Source organism: Zonotrichia leucophrys, chromosome 10 (assembly GCF_028769735.1).
Source record: "Zonotrichia leucophrys gambelii isolate GWCS_2022_RI chromosome 10, RI_Zleu_2.0, whole genome shotgun sequence".
NCBI lineage: Eukaryota > Metazoa > Chordata > Aves > Passeriformes > Passerellidae > Zonotrichia > Zonotrichia leucophrys.
In genome coordinates, this window is record NC_088180.1 from 17,737,608 (window position 1) to 17,757,718 (window position 20,111).

General features: G+C 40.5%; 1 protein-coding gene across 3 annotated transcripts; it reads left to right on the top strand.

Moving 5' to 3' along the window:
* Nucleotides 1-565: 565 nt before the first annotated feature.
* CLPX (caseinolytic mitochondrial matrix peptidase chaperone subunit X) lies at nucleotides 566-19,978 on the top strand. 3 transcript variants are annotated; one of them, XM_064722193.1, is made up of 14 exons: nucleotides 566-703; nucleotides 4,212-4,372; nucleotides 5,721-5,838; nucleotides 10,221-10,375; nucleotides 11,160-11,319; nucleotides 12,448-12,489; nucleotides 12,968-13,144; nucleotides 14,296-14,460; nucleotides 14,765-14,853; nucleotides 15,398-15,562; nucleotides 16,177-16,476; nucleotides 16,623-16,715; nucleotides 16,948-17,104; nucleotides 18,164-19,978. In XM_064722193.1, the coding sequence occupies exons 1-13, from the start codon at nucleotides 634-636 to the stop codon at nucleotides 17,056-17,058; spliced, it is 1,806 nt and encodes a 601-aa protein (XP_064578263.1). In that variant the 5' UTR covers nucleotides 566-633; the 3' UTR covers nucleotides 17,059-17,104; nucleotides 18,164-19,978. The 3 variants fall into 3 exon arrangements, with proteins under 3 accessions (XP_064578263.1, XP_064578261.1, XP_064578262.1); XM_064722191.1 differs by having other exon boundaries at nucleotides 16,948-17,054; XM_064722192.1 differs by lacking the exon at nucleotides 12,448-12,489 and having other exon boundaries at nucleotides 16,948-17,054.
* Nucleotides 19,979-20,111: the final 133 nt, after the last annotated feature.

A 20,111-nucleotide genomic window follows, 5' to 3' on the forward strand; every position in this document is an offset into this window, starting at 1 on the left:
GAGTTGAAGGTGAGCTGAAAAAACCAGACCTATAGTTATAGGTGAGTTCTTCATAGGCCTTGCCTAAAGGATACACTCCATTAGGTAATATATATTTATACACTGCTCTAATCTGATTGAAGACCACCCCACAACACGCGGCATCATTTTCTATTTACTCTCAATATCGCTTCAGTTTGCCTGAAGTTTTTCAGCTCCTGTCTCAGCCTGATCTTTTCACGAAAGGCTTTTAAATAACCCCATTTCTGTGATGTAAGGGAAATATTCCTCTCATATTGTATTTGGAAAGAGGAATTAAAGGGCGGAATCACCGGTAATAAACACACCTGGACGGTGTGCCTAGGACAGACTGAGAGAGGCGGGGGGCGCTGCTGGCCGCAGACTACATTTCCCCCAATGCCACGCGGCGCACACGCACCCATTCACTGCTGAGACTACACTTCCCATGATACCCCGCGTGGCGAGTGCGTCCACGCAGGGCGTGCTGCGGCGCGATGCCCGCCGGGATCTGCAGTCCTGCGGTGACGCGCCGTGCCGTCACGGGGGCGTTACCGGGGCGGGCGGGGCCGGACCGTCGCCAGCGAGGCCTTGTCGGCGGCGGGGGGAGCGGGCCGGGCCCGCGGCCGCTGCACCATGTCCGCCTGCCACAGCTGCGCCGCCGCCGCCCGCCTCTTCGGCTCCACGCTGCCCTCCGCCCGCAGAGGTAACCGCGCTCCGCTTCAGCCTTCCCTCCCCGGGCCCGGCGGGGTCGGGCCCTGCGGCCGCGGGCCTGAGGGGGGCCCCGGCCCCGCGCTGCCCTTATCGCGCCGTGACAGCGGCGGGCACGGCGGCCTTTCCCCTTTTCCCTCTTTGAGCCGTTTGCTGGGGGCACCCGCGCGGTGCGGGCCGCGGCGAGGGCAGCGTTACGTGCCGGGAAGTTTCGGGGAATTCGCCCTCGCTGTGGGGAAATGTAACGCGAGAAAAGAGTTTATTTCAGCAGGGGGGATGCTCAGCAGCTGCCGGCCAGTGTGTCCTACTCTGCAGTGCGAGTAAATGTGTTCAATTTGATTAAAAATGGCTTAATTACCTTAATTAATTAAAAGCCTACCTTTGTGGTAGCCTAAGCTTGAAATATTTCTCATAAAGATGGGCTTAGTTAGCAAAATTCATTTTTTCCAACTTGTTATAACGACGAGACTGTGCCAGCTGCTCACTGGAAGTTGAGGGCTGTGGGAGGTTGTTACTTTTTTGCTGTTTTTCCTCATTTACCCTTTTCATGGTGTTCTTGGGGTGCTGAGAGCAGACAAACCATGTTCTGCTTTGGTGAAAGGTAGAGCACCCCCAAATTGTGCTGAAAGATCTCTCTGTTGCCACATTTGCAACAATATTTTCAATTACTCTACCCTCAGCAATAGCCTGATGAGTCAGAGATCATTTACTGCCATTAAGAGGTGAGTTAACTCTTTGTAGGTGCCTTTTCATTTATATCTCAAATATCAGCTGTGTTGAAAGGTTCTGACCTGTGCTTTCAAATCCAGCCTGTCTGCCCTTATGCAACCCCTCTGAAACAATCAACTCTAAAGCAAGTACTGTTTGGAATTCATTACAGAATTATCTTTAAAAATTTTTGTGGGGTTTTTAGTCAGATCTAAGATTTGAAAGGATTATGTAAAAGAACAAAGGAGAATAAAATGCAGCTAGAGCAATGCAATTGTTGATCCATCAGCTTTCAATGAAGGTTGTTTAAAAATAAATGTACCTCACTTTTGTGTGTATTTTATATTAAACTGTGTCATCTGGCAGGTGCTTTGTTAGCTGTTGCTGGTTGGGGCAATCTTGAGAGAGTTCAGAGTGCACAGATCAGCGTAATCAGTGGAGTGTTATGTGGGACAACTACAGTTTGTCACAGTTTCCCTTTCCTGAGCAGCAGATGCCCCCAAGATCCCCCAGGCTTGCCCCAAAAGTCAATATTTATTCTGTCAAGTATCAATTAATAAGGTGTTAAGGAGCTTTTCATCGTTTCTTAACTCACAAATCCGAGCACCCTGGATGGGTTCCATGGCTGCCAGCAGTTAGGGACACATCCCTTGAAGTCAGTGCTCCAAAAAACATTACCTGAACCACCCTGCCAGGTGTGTGTGTGCACGTAAACCAGCTGTTACGGTTTGGAACATTTATCAGAGGCTGGATCTGTCAGTGCCACCTGCCAGGCATTGAGCTGGAATGTTGATTTCCCCAGGAAATCTCCCTCTGGGTTTATTGACCCAAGGAAGTCGCGGTGATAACTTTCTTATTGCTTCATTGTGTAATTATACAATGATATTTTGTCCAAAAACACCGCTCAGACCTCACGATAAGCACGTGTGGCTTTTCATGCTTAGCCACAAGCTGATGTAGCAGTAATATGATTTTTTTTTTCCCCTGGTTTAGTCTTCACAGCTCAGTACTCAGTGCTGTGCAAGGTTTCATAGTTCATCCCATGCAGTTCTCAGTGCATTTTCTGTCTCACAAGAGCACTCTGAATTAAAATGAGGATTGAAATGTTTCAGCTTTTGTGTTAGTGCTTCAGCCTTTCTCCACAGGCCAAATCCCCCCGTGTCACTTGTGTGACTCCAGGTTTTGCTCAAGGGAGGTGAGGTGGTCATTATTTGATTTTTAAGGGGTCTTTTCTCAGTTCCTAAACCAAATCTCAGTAAAGGAGCCACCTCTGAGGAATGGAGCTCCAAGAAGCTGCTGAGCACAGCTCTTGCATGGTAAACACTCACACAGCTTGTTCCTCACTGACAAGTGTGCTTGGCACACGCGGCTCTCAGAGTTCTCTGCACATTCACTAAAAGGCACAACTGCTTCTGAGAGCCAGCCAGCGTTTTCAACTTTGCTGTCATGTTTTTGTAGCTTACCCTGTGTAATCTAAAATGTGTTGCAGTGGCGCTGAGCAGAGCAGTTTAAAATGGGGAAGCTCATTGATCGCTATTCCTCCCTCACGTTTACAGACAGAAGCAATGCTGCTAAGAGATTTTGAAAAGATTAATTTTTAGTCATGTTAAAAATAGTACAAGTCATCTTCAGGTTAGGGACTCTTAAGCAGCGTGTAAGTTAATAAACCAGCTTCAAATCTCATTTGTTACTGTCATCTTCATTGTGACTTTGCAGAGCCTGTAAGAGTTTTCCTGGTGAATTTAGGTTCCTCTTTATTTTTCTCCCTTCTTATTATAGTAACAAGGTGAATTTTCAGAGTATCCTCTTTCAGCTAAGCTCCCATCTCTTGATTGCTGTTGTTTCCTCTTTCAGAACAAATGAGCTGTGCTCTTCTTGCCATTCTTACTTTTTCTTATTTTTTTTTGAAGAGTTTCTGGATTTTCCATAGGATTCTCTGATCCCTATAACAATAACATTGTGTTGTCAGCAGGTCTGTAGTTGCCATTGTTGCTGCATAGCTCTGCTGTCAGTAAAACACAGAGTCCTTATCAGAACCAGCGAGCCGAGTGAGAAATTTGCCACTTTAAATGAGATGAGATGTGGATTCCAGGCTGTTGTTGATGTTGAAATCACGAGCACAACATATGTTGGCTCACGTCACCCTGCCATGAAATGCAATCCTGCCCGTGTTGCGAGAGGAGGAAAAGGCTGTTCAGTGGCTCGGGGAGGGGTTTCAGCAGAGTTCAGGTTGTGCTGGGTTTGCTGGTGCTGCCTGTGGGTGGGTGCCAAATAGGCCACAGCTCAGTTTCCCTCAGCACAATTCCTGTTGCCAAGAGGTGCCTCAAATTCCTGGAAACGAATTTTTAGTGGAGTTCCCAAGTCCAGCCGTGCAGTCACTGAGTCTGAAACACCTGATTTTTGCATAATACAGAGACTCTGCAAAGGTTTCTCTCAGGGGGTTGGATTATTTCACAATAAAAGCTCTGAGTTGATTGTGTTTATCATTCTGAGGATCAGTTTCATAACTGGGATGTTCCCTATTTCATGCCACAACAGGACTCTCCATTGTCTGATGTTAGAGGACTGAAATTATTCTGGGGTCTTTTTTGGACAACCAAGGTAGCTTTCAACAAGGTGAACATTAGGGTGGCAAAGATCATTTATTCTGGATAATTAAAATCTGTTCAGAGCTGAATTCTGTTGCCAAAACCTTTTAACTCCACTTAAAGTAAATCAGTTCTGAGATCTGATAGCAATGGAATTAAACCAGAATTATTTTAGTATTTAACTTTTTTTTTTCTTTTTTTTTTCAGGTATTACTTGTGGTCGTACACGCATCCCTGTTTTAGGAAAACTTGGGACTTTTGAAACTTGTTCTCTAAAACGAATTCCTCTCAGAAACTTTTCAGAAACACCAGCATATTTTGCTTCAAAGGATGGTGCAAGCAAGGATGGTTCTGGAGATGGAAACAAGGTAATTTCCACTAACTGGGGATTTCAATAATTTATGTAAAATTTCCCTTACTTTTTAAAATTTTTTTTACTCAAAATTAATCTTGAAATTTTGGCCAACCCCTGACATTTCTAATCCTTCAAATTGCTGTAACTGGCAGTGAAGAAAAAATAAATTGTATTGTGAATTTGTTAGGAGATAAACCTTGTCCACATCCCACAATGCTTTTCCCAGTTTTATAAATCTCTTTGGCCAGTGTAAACTTGAAAACTTTATTTGGTATCATGAATCAAGAACAGGATTTCAGGAAAGAGGAATAATCAGAGCTGTTCTCCTTCAAAAGCCTGGTGCTCCCAAGTAGACTTTTTAAAATTCCATTTTAAAATGTTTTTGGGTTTAGAACTGGTTTGTCTTAAATAAGACAAGTCAGTGAGGACATGAGCTCACCTCTTGTTAGTCAGTTGTAGTCTATTTTTATCCCAGTCATTCTCTGTAATTATGGTTAATAAACAGCTCCTTCAGATAAATGATTACCTGAGAATAAAACTGCTCTTTAGTCAGCAAATAACATTTTAAGAGTTCACAGGCAATTACTGTGCCTTAGTGTGGTGTGTTGTGAACCTGAGGAACTGTCCCGGTGGCACAGGTCTGTTCTGAAGGTGCAATTAAACTTTAAAAAAAATAAATAAAGAAGATAAAAGAAATTAATATTTTTTTTTTCTTGAAAAGAGTTGTAAGGAGAAATCAGTAGGCAAGACAGGTTTAAAAAATTAAGAACTGCCTTAGAAATGGGAAGAGAGATTTTTGCTGTTTCCTAAAATATAATAATCAGAGTATGAAGGCATAGATAGAGATACAAGTAAAAAATGAGTATTTCCAAGCACTTTGAAATGCATGTTTTAGCACAGATTGCTACACCTGCCAAGGAAATGAGAGGAGCTGTGGCTTCAGAAACCCTTAGAATCCACACAGTTGAGATAATAAAATACTTTCTAAATATGATTTATTTTCTTGTCTGGCATTAAAACATGAAAATACATTATTAAAACACCTTTGACAGAGCTTGTTATTGTTCTAGTGCCAGTCATCAGCTCTAATGCAGGTTTGGGATACCTCTTCCATGGGCATCCAAGACTGGCAGAGCTGGGAAATGCAGATGTATTTGTAAATAATTTGTAAATGTAAAACACTTCCAAGTGTTTATATCACATTTTTCTACGTTTCCAAAGCCTTTAAAAAATCCTGACAATAGCTACTTTGTCATTCAGCTGTTGCAAAATTCAAATTATTTGCTTCCAGAAGCACGCTGCTAAATGCTTACTGTACCAGCTCCATTGTTTGGGGCTAATTGTCTGGAAATCTCTTTTAGAAATCTGTTGGTGAGGGTGGTGGTAAAAAGTCCAGCTCTGGAAGCTCTGGGAAAGGAGGGAACCAACTGCGCTGCCCAAAGTGTGGGGACTTGTGCACACACGTGGAGACCTTTGTGTGTAAGTTTGCCTTCAATCTTCCTTGTTTTCCATGGGCACAGATGTGACTTTGGGATTGAACACAGTCCTTTCTGCCTGATTCCATGGTGGCACAAATTTTGTTATGCTTAGTTTGGCCTTGTTGGTGTGACCAGCATTGATTGTCTCTGTGGGTACATTTGTGTAATTCCCATCATGTGTGGGGATGTGGTACTGGAATTCACATTACATCTGGTAACATGCATTTTTATAATAGTTTATGGCATTTTATACTTAATACCATTTGAACTACAGATACTTTCATATCTCTGTTATATAATGGCATTTTATACTTAATACCATTTGAACTACAGATACTTTCATATCTCTATTATATATTATTATCTCTATTATATAAGATATATTTCATATCTATATTATATATATATTATATGCACTTTATATATGTGCATTTGTAGTGTCTGTCCTTTCTTTCCTAAATAATATAACTTTAATCCTGCATGTACTATACCCAAAGTGCTTATCCAGCAGAGGAATTAGTATCTGACAGATGGCTTACTGGAACAGTCTTCCATGGCAAAGTCAGAGCTATAATACATTCCAAATAGCAGGCTGGAAAGTCCAACTAGAAAATCCAAAATCCTTGTTCTCCAGCAGCAATTGCTCCTATTTTTTTAAATTTAAAGTATAATCCAAATTAATGCCATTTATTCTTTAGGTTCTATCAGTCTTGAAGATATTTCATTCCTTATTCCAGCACTAATGAGACCAGCTGAGAAAACAAGAACTTTGGTCAGAAAGCAAATACCCACTGTTAGGTGGTGGGGCTCAAGGAGGAAGTATCAAGTCATAATCAGACTTGTGCACTAAGAGGCTTAAGAGAAGGTCAGCATAAAAGTGTTCAGCAGTTGTTAATAGAACAGCTGGCAGAAATAATGAGTGGATGTGCTGTGATCTGCTGCTACTCGTATAAAATAATATTTAAAATGATCAAATGTCACAATAAATCACAAGGCAGCTCTATAATAATAACAATAGATTCCTTTAGAGAAAAGATCAGTCCTTGTCCTCCCCAGAAATAAGGTTGTTTTTCCAGTTTGTTTGAAACTATAGGCAACAAGATATTCTGCAAAACCTGGCACTAGTTCATGGAACTGGAAACCTGATCTGTCTGTGTTCAGTGTGCTCTCTCCCTGGACTAGGTGTGGCTGGAAACTAGAAGGATTTTTAATCTCATTTACCTTCTTATGATTCATGAGCAGGCAGAGATGTTTTTGAAGCTCTCTCACTTCACTGTGTGTTTCCCTTGGTGCTGCAGTTTGTGTTTTTGTGTGGAAATACCATTCAAGCACTGTCCCAGAAGGATCCCTGGAAAGCAGAGATGGGATTTAGTGCTTTGTCAGTGTTAAGGGAACTCTTAAGCATGCCTGGAAACTTCCTTGGGAACAGGATTTATTGATTTATTCATACCAACACCATGGGAGAACACACCTTGATCAATGCAATTTAAGATTCCCAAGTAGTGAACTCACTTGAGCTGCAGCATCAGAATAACACAGGTTCTGTAAACAGCTGGGGACTGGAAACACTTTTTTCCAAAGCTCCTGTGAGTCCTGGTGGAGTTTTTTCTGGACCTGTGTTATTTTGGTTTAGTCTTTTAATTTGAGCAAACTGCTTCCCAGCCACACTCTGTAAGGCAGCTGGAAAACAGAAGTTCTAATTATCTTAAAATTTATTTGAAAAAAGAAAACAAAAACTAAGAAAAATAAATCTGTCCCGTTCTGCCCAAAATGAATGGGTTGCAAGTTTTATTAAGCCTACTGTAATTTGATTTTTTTGTTGTTGCTTAGTCAGGAAAAATGATGAATTTGCACGGTTCTGGTTAGAATTAACAACCTGCAGAGCCTTAAATAAATATCTAAAACAAAAGGAAAACATGCAATTAGCATTTGTTTCAGTTTAAATATTAGATTTTCAGTCATTTTGAGAGAAGTAGGAAAGCAAAATACTGAATAAAAGCCATGTTCATTAGAAAATTAATTGCCAGTGAGTGGCAGTGTGACAGGCTGGTTTTCCAGTGGAGTTTGTTTTTGATGGAGCTTCTCTTTGTATCTGCAAATCTTGCAGAAAGATTTGCTTGGCAATGGTTTTCTAGTAATTAACAATGAAGGGAAAATATGAGGCAAACAAAAAATAATTTTGTTTTGCCCTCCTTTCTCAGCAGTTCCTGTATTATTGTTTTGGGTTGTGAAAGTCTGTAAGGAGAGTTTGTGATCAGTGAAAGAAGACTTGATCCTCAGATGTGGAGTGAAATCCAATAGCTGTGAAGCTGATTGGCATAAGAAGCCTTATCTGGGTGCTGCTTTTACTGTCTCCACCTGATGCCATCAGGTTACTCCACCCTGCAAGCAGCACTTCCCTGCTATTCTACATTCTCAGAAGCTTCCCTGCTTTCTTTTTCCTGGTTTGGGGTTTATTTTTTACCTTAAAGCAATTTGATAGCAGCCCATTGTCTCAACCCTACAACTCTTTTTAATTTTAACCCTCTGATTGTTTCTGTTTCCTGTATGTTTTGTAAAAATCTGCATTTTCTCTTTGGCAAAGTCAACTCACACAGACTTTATAAGTGCCTGTGCTAGTGCAGCCTCTGTGGCAATGTTGTCTGGTTAAAAACAACACTTGATTGCATTTTGGCACACTGTAAATATTTGCAGACACCTTAATGGCAGGGAGGTAATTTACCATGGATGTTCTTTGTTGTGTTTTTATGTGCTTGCTAAAATCACATATGAAAACATGCCAGTATTTAGGATTAGCAAAGTTGCCTGCAACTCAATTGTGTATTTTTTTTAGTGAAATTTTAAAGATGCCCCATTTTACTCTTACAGTGCACTCCTTATTTTCTGGGGGTTTTAAATCATTCCTGTGGATCTGTAAAGGGACCAACCATTCTCATGGCTATTCTATCCTAAATAAGCCTTGTATAAAGAAGAACAGCCTCATGGCACTGTGGTCATCACAAATATCAGAGGTGTTTTCAGTGAGCCCTGGGAGAAAGGTTGAGTTGTTTTTCCCTACAATATTGTTGCTAAACAATAGTTACATAAGAGGAATGGGTTTGTGCAGGTGGATTTCCATCACACTCCCATGGGCAGATAACAGTAATTTGGAAGGTTGCCAGGAGAACTTCCAGGCTGTTACCCAGAATTTCTTTGAAGTAAAGTTAATAAAGCTGCGTTGGTCACAGTATTAGTTGCTACATTCTTACAGTAATCTGTTGGTCTTGCTTATCCAGGTGTAAGGTGGGATTAATGGTAAGCAGAACTCCACCCACTCCTCTTTTGCTGATGCCAGTCCTGTGGGAGACAACAAGTTATAAATAAGCAGCTTGTTTATTGCTAGAGGGTGTTGTCACAGTCAGCTGGTGCTACCGTGTTCAAGCCGTTTTCTAAAAACTTTTTATGAGTTCAGAAGTTCTGACATTGAAGTTTTCAAAGGGTTGTTTTTCTACGGTTACTTTTAATTAAATTCATTTACTAGTATAATTTCTTTAAATCTATCCTACTGCTCATGATTTGCATTTAGCAGCATAGTAATATGGCTAGAAAGGATCTATTCTGAATTACTTTTATTATTCTTCTCTGCTGTCTGTTTTTATTATTTCAACTTTGCCTTTGCCAGAGGAAAAGAAGAGCAATGCAGGTTCTCATTTTCAGGCTTATGAAACCAACCTTTGCAGATTTCTTAAAACACAGCTCACAAAGTCAGCAGTAGGAGGGTTTAGCTTTTGGAATTTGAAAGAAATTTGTCCTAGTCTTGACAGTAAAAATAAATAAGCAGAAGATCTTGCAAAACATCAAAGTCCTTGATGGTTTGTTGCATACCACAGCTGCCTCTTGTTGGGATGAGCCCTTTGGGTGACCCCCTGTGCTTCCCCAGTGCTCCAAAGGCAGAGGGATGCAGAGAGCAGCAGCTGCCTGAGCCCTCCTGTAATGCTGTCTTTGATATTCTACACTGCTTCCCTGCACTTCAGTCTGGGCCTAACCACAATATCTTATTTTGCTGTCAGTTTGAGAGTGAGGAACATTTCCTGCACAGCTAAAGCCTTCATTAATTTTGTTTCTCTCATAAGTGAGTGTAATGCTGCTGGAGAAGTATCAAAAGGAGTTTTGTGTTTAATCCATTGTCTGGTTGCTGCCCAGAATTCTGATTTTTTTGGGGCAAATTGTGTTCTCTCTGTGTCAAATTTCATAGGCCAGTAGTAGCTTTTATATGTTCTAAGGTGAGTGAGGGAGAAGTGTTGTGCAAACACAGGGAGGCTGTGCTGTCTTACAGGTGCTTGTCCTGTGTGATGAGCGTGGACAGAAGCAATTCCTCACTGCTTTGTTTGGCTTTTTCTGCAGCTTCCACCCGTTTTGTGAAGTGTGAAAAGTGTCACCACTTCTTTGTTGTCCTGTCAGAGGCAGACACAAAAAAGAGCATCATTAAAGAGCCCGAGTCAGCAGCAGAAGCTGTGAAATTGGCATTCCAGCAGAAGCCACCCCCTCCACCGAAAAAGGTACGATCTTAATTCCCCCCACACAGAGAAATGCTTCCCTTAATCTGCATCAGGTGTGTAATGGGCTGCTGGGGCAGAGCAACAAACAATAAAGATGATTAGCTCAAGATTAAACCTTTGTGAGCTGTGTGACCCAGCAGGGCACTGATAAAGGGAACAAGTAGATCCAATAAAGGTATTGGAGCTTGTTTTCCTCTCTTTGTCTTGTGATTTCATTTTCTCCTGTGTCCTTGAGGCTGACCTCAGCCTTCACCAACCGAGTAACTTTTCTTTCTCACTGTGGCCTTGCATTCTGTGTCTTTATTTTAGCAGTTTCTTTCTGTAGCTGCAGAGCCTTTTATTTGCTGTGGGTTTGGGTGAGAGCTGCAGCTGATAAACTTGTGGCCGTGGTCCCTCTGAAGTCACTTGGTTTGCCTCTGGAGATTAGTGAGGAAACCTTTTTATGTTTCTGAGTTCTTGGGGGGCTGTAATGGTTACTCCACACAGCTCCTTGATAGGCCTCTTTTAAGAAAATAAGTGTTCTTAAAATTTCTGTTCCTCTTAAAAATTTGGGTGAAAATTAGCAATGGGCTTATGTATTAACACAATATGAGTGTGTAAGCATCATGTTTTTTAAGTAAACTTATCAACAGGAATAAGACATTATTTGTATTTTAGATGTTAGTTTCTGTTTCTCAGGTCTGTAACCATTCAGACCAAAGTCTATCTTTGGCACAATATACTATTTTTCCTTTTCTGCTGCAAGATGATTTAGAAGTGTTACTAAGGTTAATCTGTTTTGCAGATTTACAACTACCTCGACAAATATGTTGTTGGTCAGTGTTTTGCCAAGAAGGTGCTTTCAGTTGCTGTGTATAATCATTACAAGAGAATCTACAATAATATCCCATCTAACCTGAGACAGCAAGCAGAAGTTGAGAAGCAGACTTCTTTAACACCAAGAGGTTTGTATGATATTTGGTGTTTTTCTGGTCAAAACAATTACCATTTCAAGGCCCTAACTTGAGAAATCTAAGAAAGGTTCTACCTTGACACTAGATGTTCTATAATTGAAATAAGAATTTCTACTAAACATAATTTTCACTGTGAACTTCTATGATTTATTTAAATGGTAATCAGAAGGTTTATGGTGCTTTCCAAATGAAATGCTTAGCCCTTTTTGCTGATACATATTAACTTTCTGAAGTGAGTCTCCTAATTTTTTCTTTCTAATCTCATTTACTACTTAACGGTAAATCTGCTGCTGAAGCTGCAGCAACAATGCAGATCAGGAAGGTGATATTTTGCATAGGTAAACTGATGAGTACTTGGATTTCTGACTTCCCTTGCTCCTGCTGGCAGCATCTGGGCACCACAGTATTGTTCCATATCTAGCAGGTGTAGATGGAGTTACTCTTGGCAGTACTTTTGCTGCTGAGTAAGTGTGTAGCTATGTTGATCTAATTTATTTTTAGAAGTAGGATTAAGTTGCCATCTCTGACTCAAAGTGTACCTTCGGTGGTTTTTTTAAAAGGTGTTTTGTTCTGTCCTGCAAAAGTTACCACAGAAATCTTCTTTTTTTGAATTAACACAAGTCTTTTAAATGAGGAGGGAACATTGGTAGCACTGTTCTGGTAATGGTAAGGGCAGTTGTGTACCTGGCACCAGGAGTTCCTGACCCTCCTCAGGGAGATAACGTGGTCCATACCCACAGAGACCACAGTCAATGTTTACATATTTCAGAGTTCTGCCTTATAACAACATTGTAACACTCAGGGAGAGTTTAAGGAAGCCTCTTCAAACTAAAATTGTTGTTCTATTTTTTTCCCTTCTATAATTGGCTGTAAAGTGGAAATCTAATTAGAGGTAATAGATTGTTGTTTTTAGAAGTAGATAGCTTGCTGGCATTTCAAAAACATGTTTGGGTTTTGGGTTAATTTTGACAGCAATAAAAAATAGCTCTTGTGGGGATTTCTTGTCAGAAATACATTCATAGACAGTGATGAGATGTATTCAGAAGAGGGCAAGAGGTGGAGAATTTATAAGCTTTTATAGACTTACTTTTTTATGACTGTTTTCATCCTCTCTCTTAGAATTAGAAATCAGAAGACGGGAGGATGAGTACAGATTTACAAGTAAGTGAACCCTCTCCTCATGTCCTCCTCTGCAATACCTACTTTATGACATGGAGAAGAGTCTTTAGTGACTGCTAGTTTGAAATGTTGGGTGAAATCCAGTACTTGTACTTTTTTTGTCATGGAAATCAACAGCTTGGGTTTATTTCTTCTTGTATGTTAAAAAGAAATATAAGAAATTACAGTAAAAATGAGTAAATTTTTAAGGACTGAAATTTTTTCTTGTTTTTTAATGTAGAGGAATGCTTTTAGGTAATCCACTGTGCTATTGGAAATTCTTTTCCTATATGCCTCTGCAAAAGTGTGGTTGGAACTCCTGTTTGTGCAATAATTGTGCTGTATTTCTGTTGCTTTCCTCTCTGTAAGCTTCTGTACAGAGAGAATTCTAGGTTTGCAGAAGAACCTTGCTGTTACTGTGTGTTTAAAGTAGTGACAGAGCTTGTTGGTGCTCAAACAGAGCTGTTATTGTTCTCTTCAGAGCTCCTGCAGATTGCTGGAATCAGTCCTCATGGCAATGCTTTGGGAGCATCAATGCAGCAACAGATGAACCAGCAGATACCTCAGGAAAAACGGGGAGGAGAAGTACTAGATTCAGCCAATGATGACATTAAACTTGAAAAAAGTAATATTTTGCTGCTTGGACCAACTGGATCAGGTATACAGCTGCATGTTTCTATAGGTGTCATATTTTTCATGGAATTTGTTGTTAATGGGTGATTCTCCTCTTCTGTGATTATTCAGATTTGGTTTACGAAAAAACTAAACTGTGAATTTCAGATTTGGATTCCAGTGTTTTCATGTCATGTTAACATGATGAGCTAGTGGCCTTAAAAAGGAATGAGCTGTAGTTGTGTGGTTTTCTTTTTACTTTTTTTTTTTTAACACCTTTATTTACTGACTGAATACAAGATGCCACTTTGACTAAAAAGTGGCAGCTACAGTTCCACTGCTTCAGCTGGCAAGCTGAGATGCTGCAGTTGGTGCTGTTTCACCTCTGGGGCAGATCAGTTGCAGGGGGTTGGAAAGAGAGATGATTTTGTATGTTTATAAGCCTTGGGAGTGTTTGTGCTGAAGTGATGGCATTTTGCAGACTTTTTGGGAGAACATTCACTAAACAATATTTTAATTCTGTTTCTTCCCAACTTCAAAGCAGGAGCAATTGGACTTTGCACTGCACCCTGAGTGTCTGCAAAGGACTACTGATTTATTTAATCTTTAAACTCTGCAAGTACATGTATTATGGTTTTTATATTGTGTGACATTTTGTGGTACTGTATGCATTTCAAGCTGCCTTAAATGTGTATTATTAAACTAAAACCAGAAATACAGCCTGCCAATGTAAAAACCACTGCTTATGAAAGCTATCTCCTTTGGAAAATATTCTTATATTAAGATGCTAGTAGGACTCAGAATGTTTAATAAGAGTAATGATGATCCTGTGGTAAATCCTTGAATGGTTTGGGTTGGAGGGAACCTTAAAGCTCCCCTTGTTCCACCCCTGCCATGGAAGGGACAACTTCCACTATCCAAGGTTGCTCCAAGCCCTGTCCAGCCTGGCCTTGGACACTTCCAGGGATCCAGGGGCAGCCCCAGCTGCTCTGGGCACCTGTGCCAGGGCCTGCCCACCCTCACAGCCAAGGATTTCTTCCCAATATCTCATCTAAACTCACCCTCTTTCACTTTAAAGCCATTCCCCCTTGTCCTGTCTCTACACACCCTTGTTAGAAGTCCCTGTCCAGGTACTTGGATTTGTGTGCTCAAAGAGAAATGTGTGTCAGTTCTGACATGCAGCTTTTATTTTACCAGGTAAAACCCTGCTGGCTCAGACTCTGGCTAAATGCCTAGATGTCCCTTTTGCTATCTGTGACTGCACCACCTTGACTCAAGCTGGCTATGTGGGGGAAGACATTGAATCTGTCATTGCTAAACTCCTGCAAGATGCCAACTACAACATAGAAAAAGCACAGCAAGGTAAACTTCTCGTGTGTGGTACAGAGACTCTTCATTTTGTTGAAGTGCTCTAAGCTTTTGAGACCAACAGCATTCCTGAAATTTGTGTCCTGCTGCATGTGCCCAAAGTTTAAATCAGATAGAATGAACCTGAAAAGAGCTCAACATGTATTTTGTTTTTGTCCACAACTGGACAAAATTACACATGCTATTGCAGTTGGGAAGTAGAACAAGCTGCTGCTCCCTCAAGTGTTATTATTCTCTGTAAACTCTTGCTTTTCTTTAAAAGTAGATTTGTCTTTAATCCCGTTTTCTGTACCTGCAGGAATTGTTTTTCTGGATGAAGTAGATAAGATTGGCAGTGTTCCTGGTATCCATCAGTTACGGGACGTTGGGGGAGAAGGTGTTCAGCAGGTAAATATTTCCATGGAGTGATTTTACTTCCTGAGTGAACAGGACATGGGATCCTGTCATGTCAAACAGCATGGGAATGTATGGAGTCACAGTTCTTCAATTCCTTAATTATTCACCTTCAAAAGACACAGCTTTCCTCTTGACTTCATTAAAAAACATAATCTCAAAAGCAGCTTGAGGCATCCTCATGGAAGCATTTTAGTTCAAAACTGTCTTTGCAGCATTTAGACAGCCAGTTCATAATATTCAGATAGCTAGTTCCAGGCAAGGACAAGTAACATTTCCCATTTAAACAGAACTCTTAAAGCAGCTAATCATTGTATGCATAATGTGCATGGGACCCACATTAAAGGAATGTTTTTGTCCTTGAGTGGGATTGTCTCATAGGGAAAACTGACTTTTTTGACACTTACTGTTACTATAAAGGCAAAAGGGAGCAAAAAATATGAGTATATTTGTGAAAGTGAACATATCATGGTGTGTCTCTTCGCATGATGCTCCAGAATGGAAAATTTTTATTGCTTATTTCTTCTTTCCTTCTTAGGGCTTGCTAAAATTACTTGAAGGCACAATAGTGAACGTTCCAGAAAAGAATTCTCGGAAACTACGCGGAGAAACGGTGCAGGTTGACACAACAAACATTCTGTTTGTAGCTTCTGGTGCTTTTAATGGTCTTGACAGAATTATCAGCAGGAGGAAAAATGAAAAAGTGAGTGCATCAGTCTGTATCCAGGCTGAAAAATCATCATCTTGATCACTGTTTGCAATACTGACTTTTACAGGTCTCGCTGTATTTATAAACACACTAAATTTTTTTATTTCAGCAAGTGGTGCTAAAAACCATAATCATCTTAAAATACCTGATCCTGCAGTTCACTGTTCTGTAGATTAATGTCTGGGGACAGGGTTCTGGCTGCAGCATTCTGACAAAATATGCTCCTGTCTCTAACACTAAAGGAGTGACTGAAATTCAAGTTATCGTTCATGTTAATTCGTGTAGCTTCCCATGTAAGCAAACTTGCCTGCATTTGATTCACTTATGAAGTGTCACTGATGCTTGTAAAATTAAGAACATGTTGATAACCTTCTTTCCTTTAAGAAAAAATTGCTCTTGTACTGATGTATCAATCCTTCACTGAAGAAATTCAATTTTATAAGAAACTGATTGTATGCAAGGGGTCTAATTTTACTCCGAGTGGTTTCTTGAGCTCAGATTAGTATGTAATGACCTAATCAGTCACTGCAGATTTTTTAATACTCGTGAAAAGTGAGTAAGAACACTCAGTTATTACAGTTCTCTAAGCAGCACGTTTGTTTTTGCAGTACCTGGGATTTGGGACACCATCCAACATGGGGAAAGGCAGAAGGGCTGCAGCAGCAGCTGATCTTGCCAATATCAGTGGAGAGTCCGACCCACAGGAGGATATTGAGGAGAAGGATCGCCTGCTGCGCCACGTGGAAGCCAGGGACCTCATCGAGTTTGGCATGATTCCTGAATTTGTGGGACGTTTGCCTGTCGTGGTTCCCCTGCACAGCCTGGATGAGAAAACGCTGGTGCGGATCCTGACGGAGCCACGGAACGCTGTGGTTCCTCAGTACCAGGCACTGTTCAGCATGGATAAGGTTTGAGTTTTCATTTGATGACTCTTGGTGTTCATTTTTATAAATACAGTGGTTTCAGTCATGCTTGTACTCACCACACTGAGTTATAAATGAAATTATTCCCATTAATGTTATTAATGAAATTATTCCCATTTCTCTCTGTGTAGTGTGAATTAAATGTAACTGAAGATGCATTGAAGGCTATAGCCAGACTGGCCCTGGACAGAAAAACTGGTGCCAGAGGTCTTCGATCTATAATGGTGAGTAAATTAAATCTTATAAACAACAAGTGAAGCTTCCTGGATTTGTGTGTATGGACCTAATCTTGCCCATTTCCAGTGACAGCCACACTTAGTTCTGGCCCTTACATGGATGCAGTAAGTCTTTCTAAAGCTGTGAGTATTCAGAGTTCTTCCAAGAAGACTCTCTGAAAATCACTTGTTTCTGTATGCCCTCTTCTACAGAAATATTTTCCCCTCTATTTTCTTGCAGGAAAAGCTGCTGCTGGAGCCCATGTTTGAAGTGCCCAATTCTGACATCGTATGTGTGGAAGTTGACAAAGATGTTGTAGAAGGCAAAAAAGAGCCAGGATACATTAGGTAAAACGGTAACAGAAGTAGCAGAACAGACCAGTAATACAACTAGACAGGTATTCTGATGGAATGAGCACAAATCCATGCACACAACCTAAAAAAGATTCAATGCTCTGTATGTTGTACACAGCTGAATTAGTGCCTGTTCTGTCCTAGAGACTTTGGATTTATATTGCTTTAGTTTTTAAGCAGAAATTTTAAAATAAACATATGTGAAGTTACTTTTGTGTGTGTATACCTGTAGAAATGGAAGTAAATTTTAAGGTAACAGTAAAAATTTGAAATTCAGTTGTGACTGTACTGAAATTTCTGAAATGAAACAGTTTCTTTCTTCCTACTCCTTACCACAGATGTGGGGTTTTCATACAAGCTCCAGGCTGCAACAATTTCCTACATTACTCTTGCAGCAGTGGAGAGCCACAAAGGCACATTTATTGATTTGCTGAACTCTTGTTAAAATAATCAATTTAATGTTGTAAAGAGTATGGTAATGATGTGGAATGTTGAAAACACTGGACAAATCTTCATTTAAAAAAAAAAATCCAACAATTTCCATGAATGAAGGATGGAATTGAGAGAGAATGGGTCAGGTTAAAACTAGTTAAAAAATTAACTAGTTTTAAAAATTAGCTAGTTAATGAAAAAATTAACTAGCGCGGGAGGAGGCGGAGGCGGCGCTGCGGGAGCCCGAATTTCAGGTCTGAAATTTAGGACCTGTGTCAGTGATAGAAACCAAGACAATGTTGTTTGAGTGGCTTTCTCCACTAAGGTACGTTTATTCATTTTAGCATTTTGTCTGTGCTGAAGCTTGGCTCAGCCTTGTGTTGTTGAAGTGAAAAGTATTACACTGATGGTTGCTTGAAGTGATTTTGTATAGCACCAGAAATACTAAATTTAGTGATCAAATCCAACAACTTACTGAAAGTCAGGAGGCTAATTGAATTCAGCTAATGAGCCTGTGTGCTGGTGGCACTGCAGATTTGCATTTCCAGATCAGAAGGTCAGAACTTTGTCACGGGGCTCTGTGCATGTGACACGTTTGTCAGAAGCTATGGACAGTGCCTCTTGTTTTTTCCCTCTGTGTCTGAGGTATCTGATCATTCCTTCCAACCTAGGGCTCCCACCAAGGACTCATCAGAAGAGGAGTATGACTCTGGAGTGGAGGAGGAGGGCTGGCCTCGGCAGGCAGATGCTGCAAACCATTAAACACTGTCAGAACTGTGACCTGCAGAAAGCTCACTCGGTTCTTTCCTTGCGATTGCCTCTGGCTCCAGCCTGGCCCCAAAGGCACCAGATCTGCCTCGGATACAATTCCTGCTGAGGAACTTCATTAGCTAAATCAGATCGTGTACTTTACTGCAGCATCACCTTGATTTGATGGACAGAGTGTGGACTGGGATGGCATAATGTTCAACTATGAATTGTATATTACACTTGTTCAATTAAAATGTATAGCAAATGCAGCAGCACCTGCACTGCCCTTGCCAGAAACTAAACCAGCAGCGCAGGTGCTGCCAATAGTTAGATTTAACAATAATGTTACTCTACAAGTGGGAAATCAAAATTAATAATTAGTAGAGGGTGAGTAAACTATCTTAGCTCCTGGTACGGCTCACAGGGGGTTCTGTTCAGGTCAGTGTTAGAGTCCTGCTGGGCTGTGAGACCCAGCGGGCACTGGAGTGGCTTGTTACATTGGTGGGGGAGGAAGCCCTTTGGAAAAGGGGACACGCTTTGTGACACTGCTGGGAGATTCTGCTGAAATGTGACACTGGTTTGTTACAGTCATTTGAATATCCAATAATACCATTCACGTCTCCATTGGGAGCTTTAATCACCTTGGATACTGTGAAAGAAGGTGAAGTCTGGTTTTCCAGAGGGGTAAACAAGATTCCTAGGAAGCAGTAAAACCATCTAAATTTGGATGAGAAGTCGCCATAAATTTTTAAATATTAATGTTCTAATATAGTACATTTTGTTTAACGTATTGGAACTATCATGCATCAATTTTTTGGTGCCAGGTATTTGCCCAACCTATCTTATAATGTTAAGAGATGAAAGAAGTAAATGTATAATATTTTTGCTGTAATCAGTAGTGATTGTTCACATGACAGTGCTTTTTAAGTTATATTCTCAAATGCTAGCATTGCATCTTGTGGGTTTGTCTTTGATTTTAGTCTCACAGCAAGCAATCCTCCCTCTTCTGTTCTCCACCAAAATTAATTCAATCCTTTAGGAATGTCTTTGTAAAAACACTAAAGGACCTGTATGTTTTTGATTTGTTTCAGGAATTAAAATTGTCACTTAAAACTTTGTTTTGTCCTTCGGTGAAAACGTGGACTTGAGTTTCCCTAAAACTTTAATTCACACTATTTAAATAAAACTTTCATCCTTCTTTTTAGTCTAGTGGCTGTTTTAGGACAGGAAAGGATACAGAAAATCTATTGACCCTATTTTTGTCATTAATTTCTGTCATGTAAATTTTATGTAATATTTGTGTTCTTCCCTAGCAGCAGTGTGACATGCAATTGTAGCCAGGTGCAACAGATACTTCCCGTGGTATTAGAGATCTTTTCAGGTTAAATGACCCACTAATGGTTCAGAAAAAGCTGTGTTTGGAGTTGAGGATATTTCTAGAAGCTTGGTCCCCTCGAAATGGGAATTTGTGGTGAACTATCTGTAACTGCATCCTCACTTTCCTTTTTGTAGAGTGAAAAAACATAACAGCTTTTAATTCTGAATCCTTTAATTCAAATCCTTTTTTAAACAGATAGAAAAAACCACCACATTTTAGGTGAAACTGTTCAACAACTTAGTTTTGAAAGTTGTTTGGAATTCTGTAACCAAGAACTGTTTTTAAGGAAATAAAAATGCCGTGTAACTACAGTTTGTACTTCACCTCTGGCGTTTGAATAAAAGCGAATATTCAAGCAGTGGAGAGTTGTCATCCCTGACGCCATCCCCGCATATTTTGAGTTTTAGGAGTTTTTGAAATTTCATGTTTAAGCGGAGCGCGATGCGGGCGGGGCGGGTCCTCCGGGCCGCCAGGGGGCGCTGTGGCGCTGT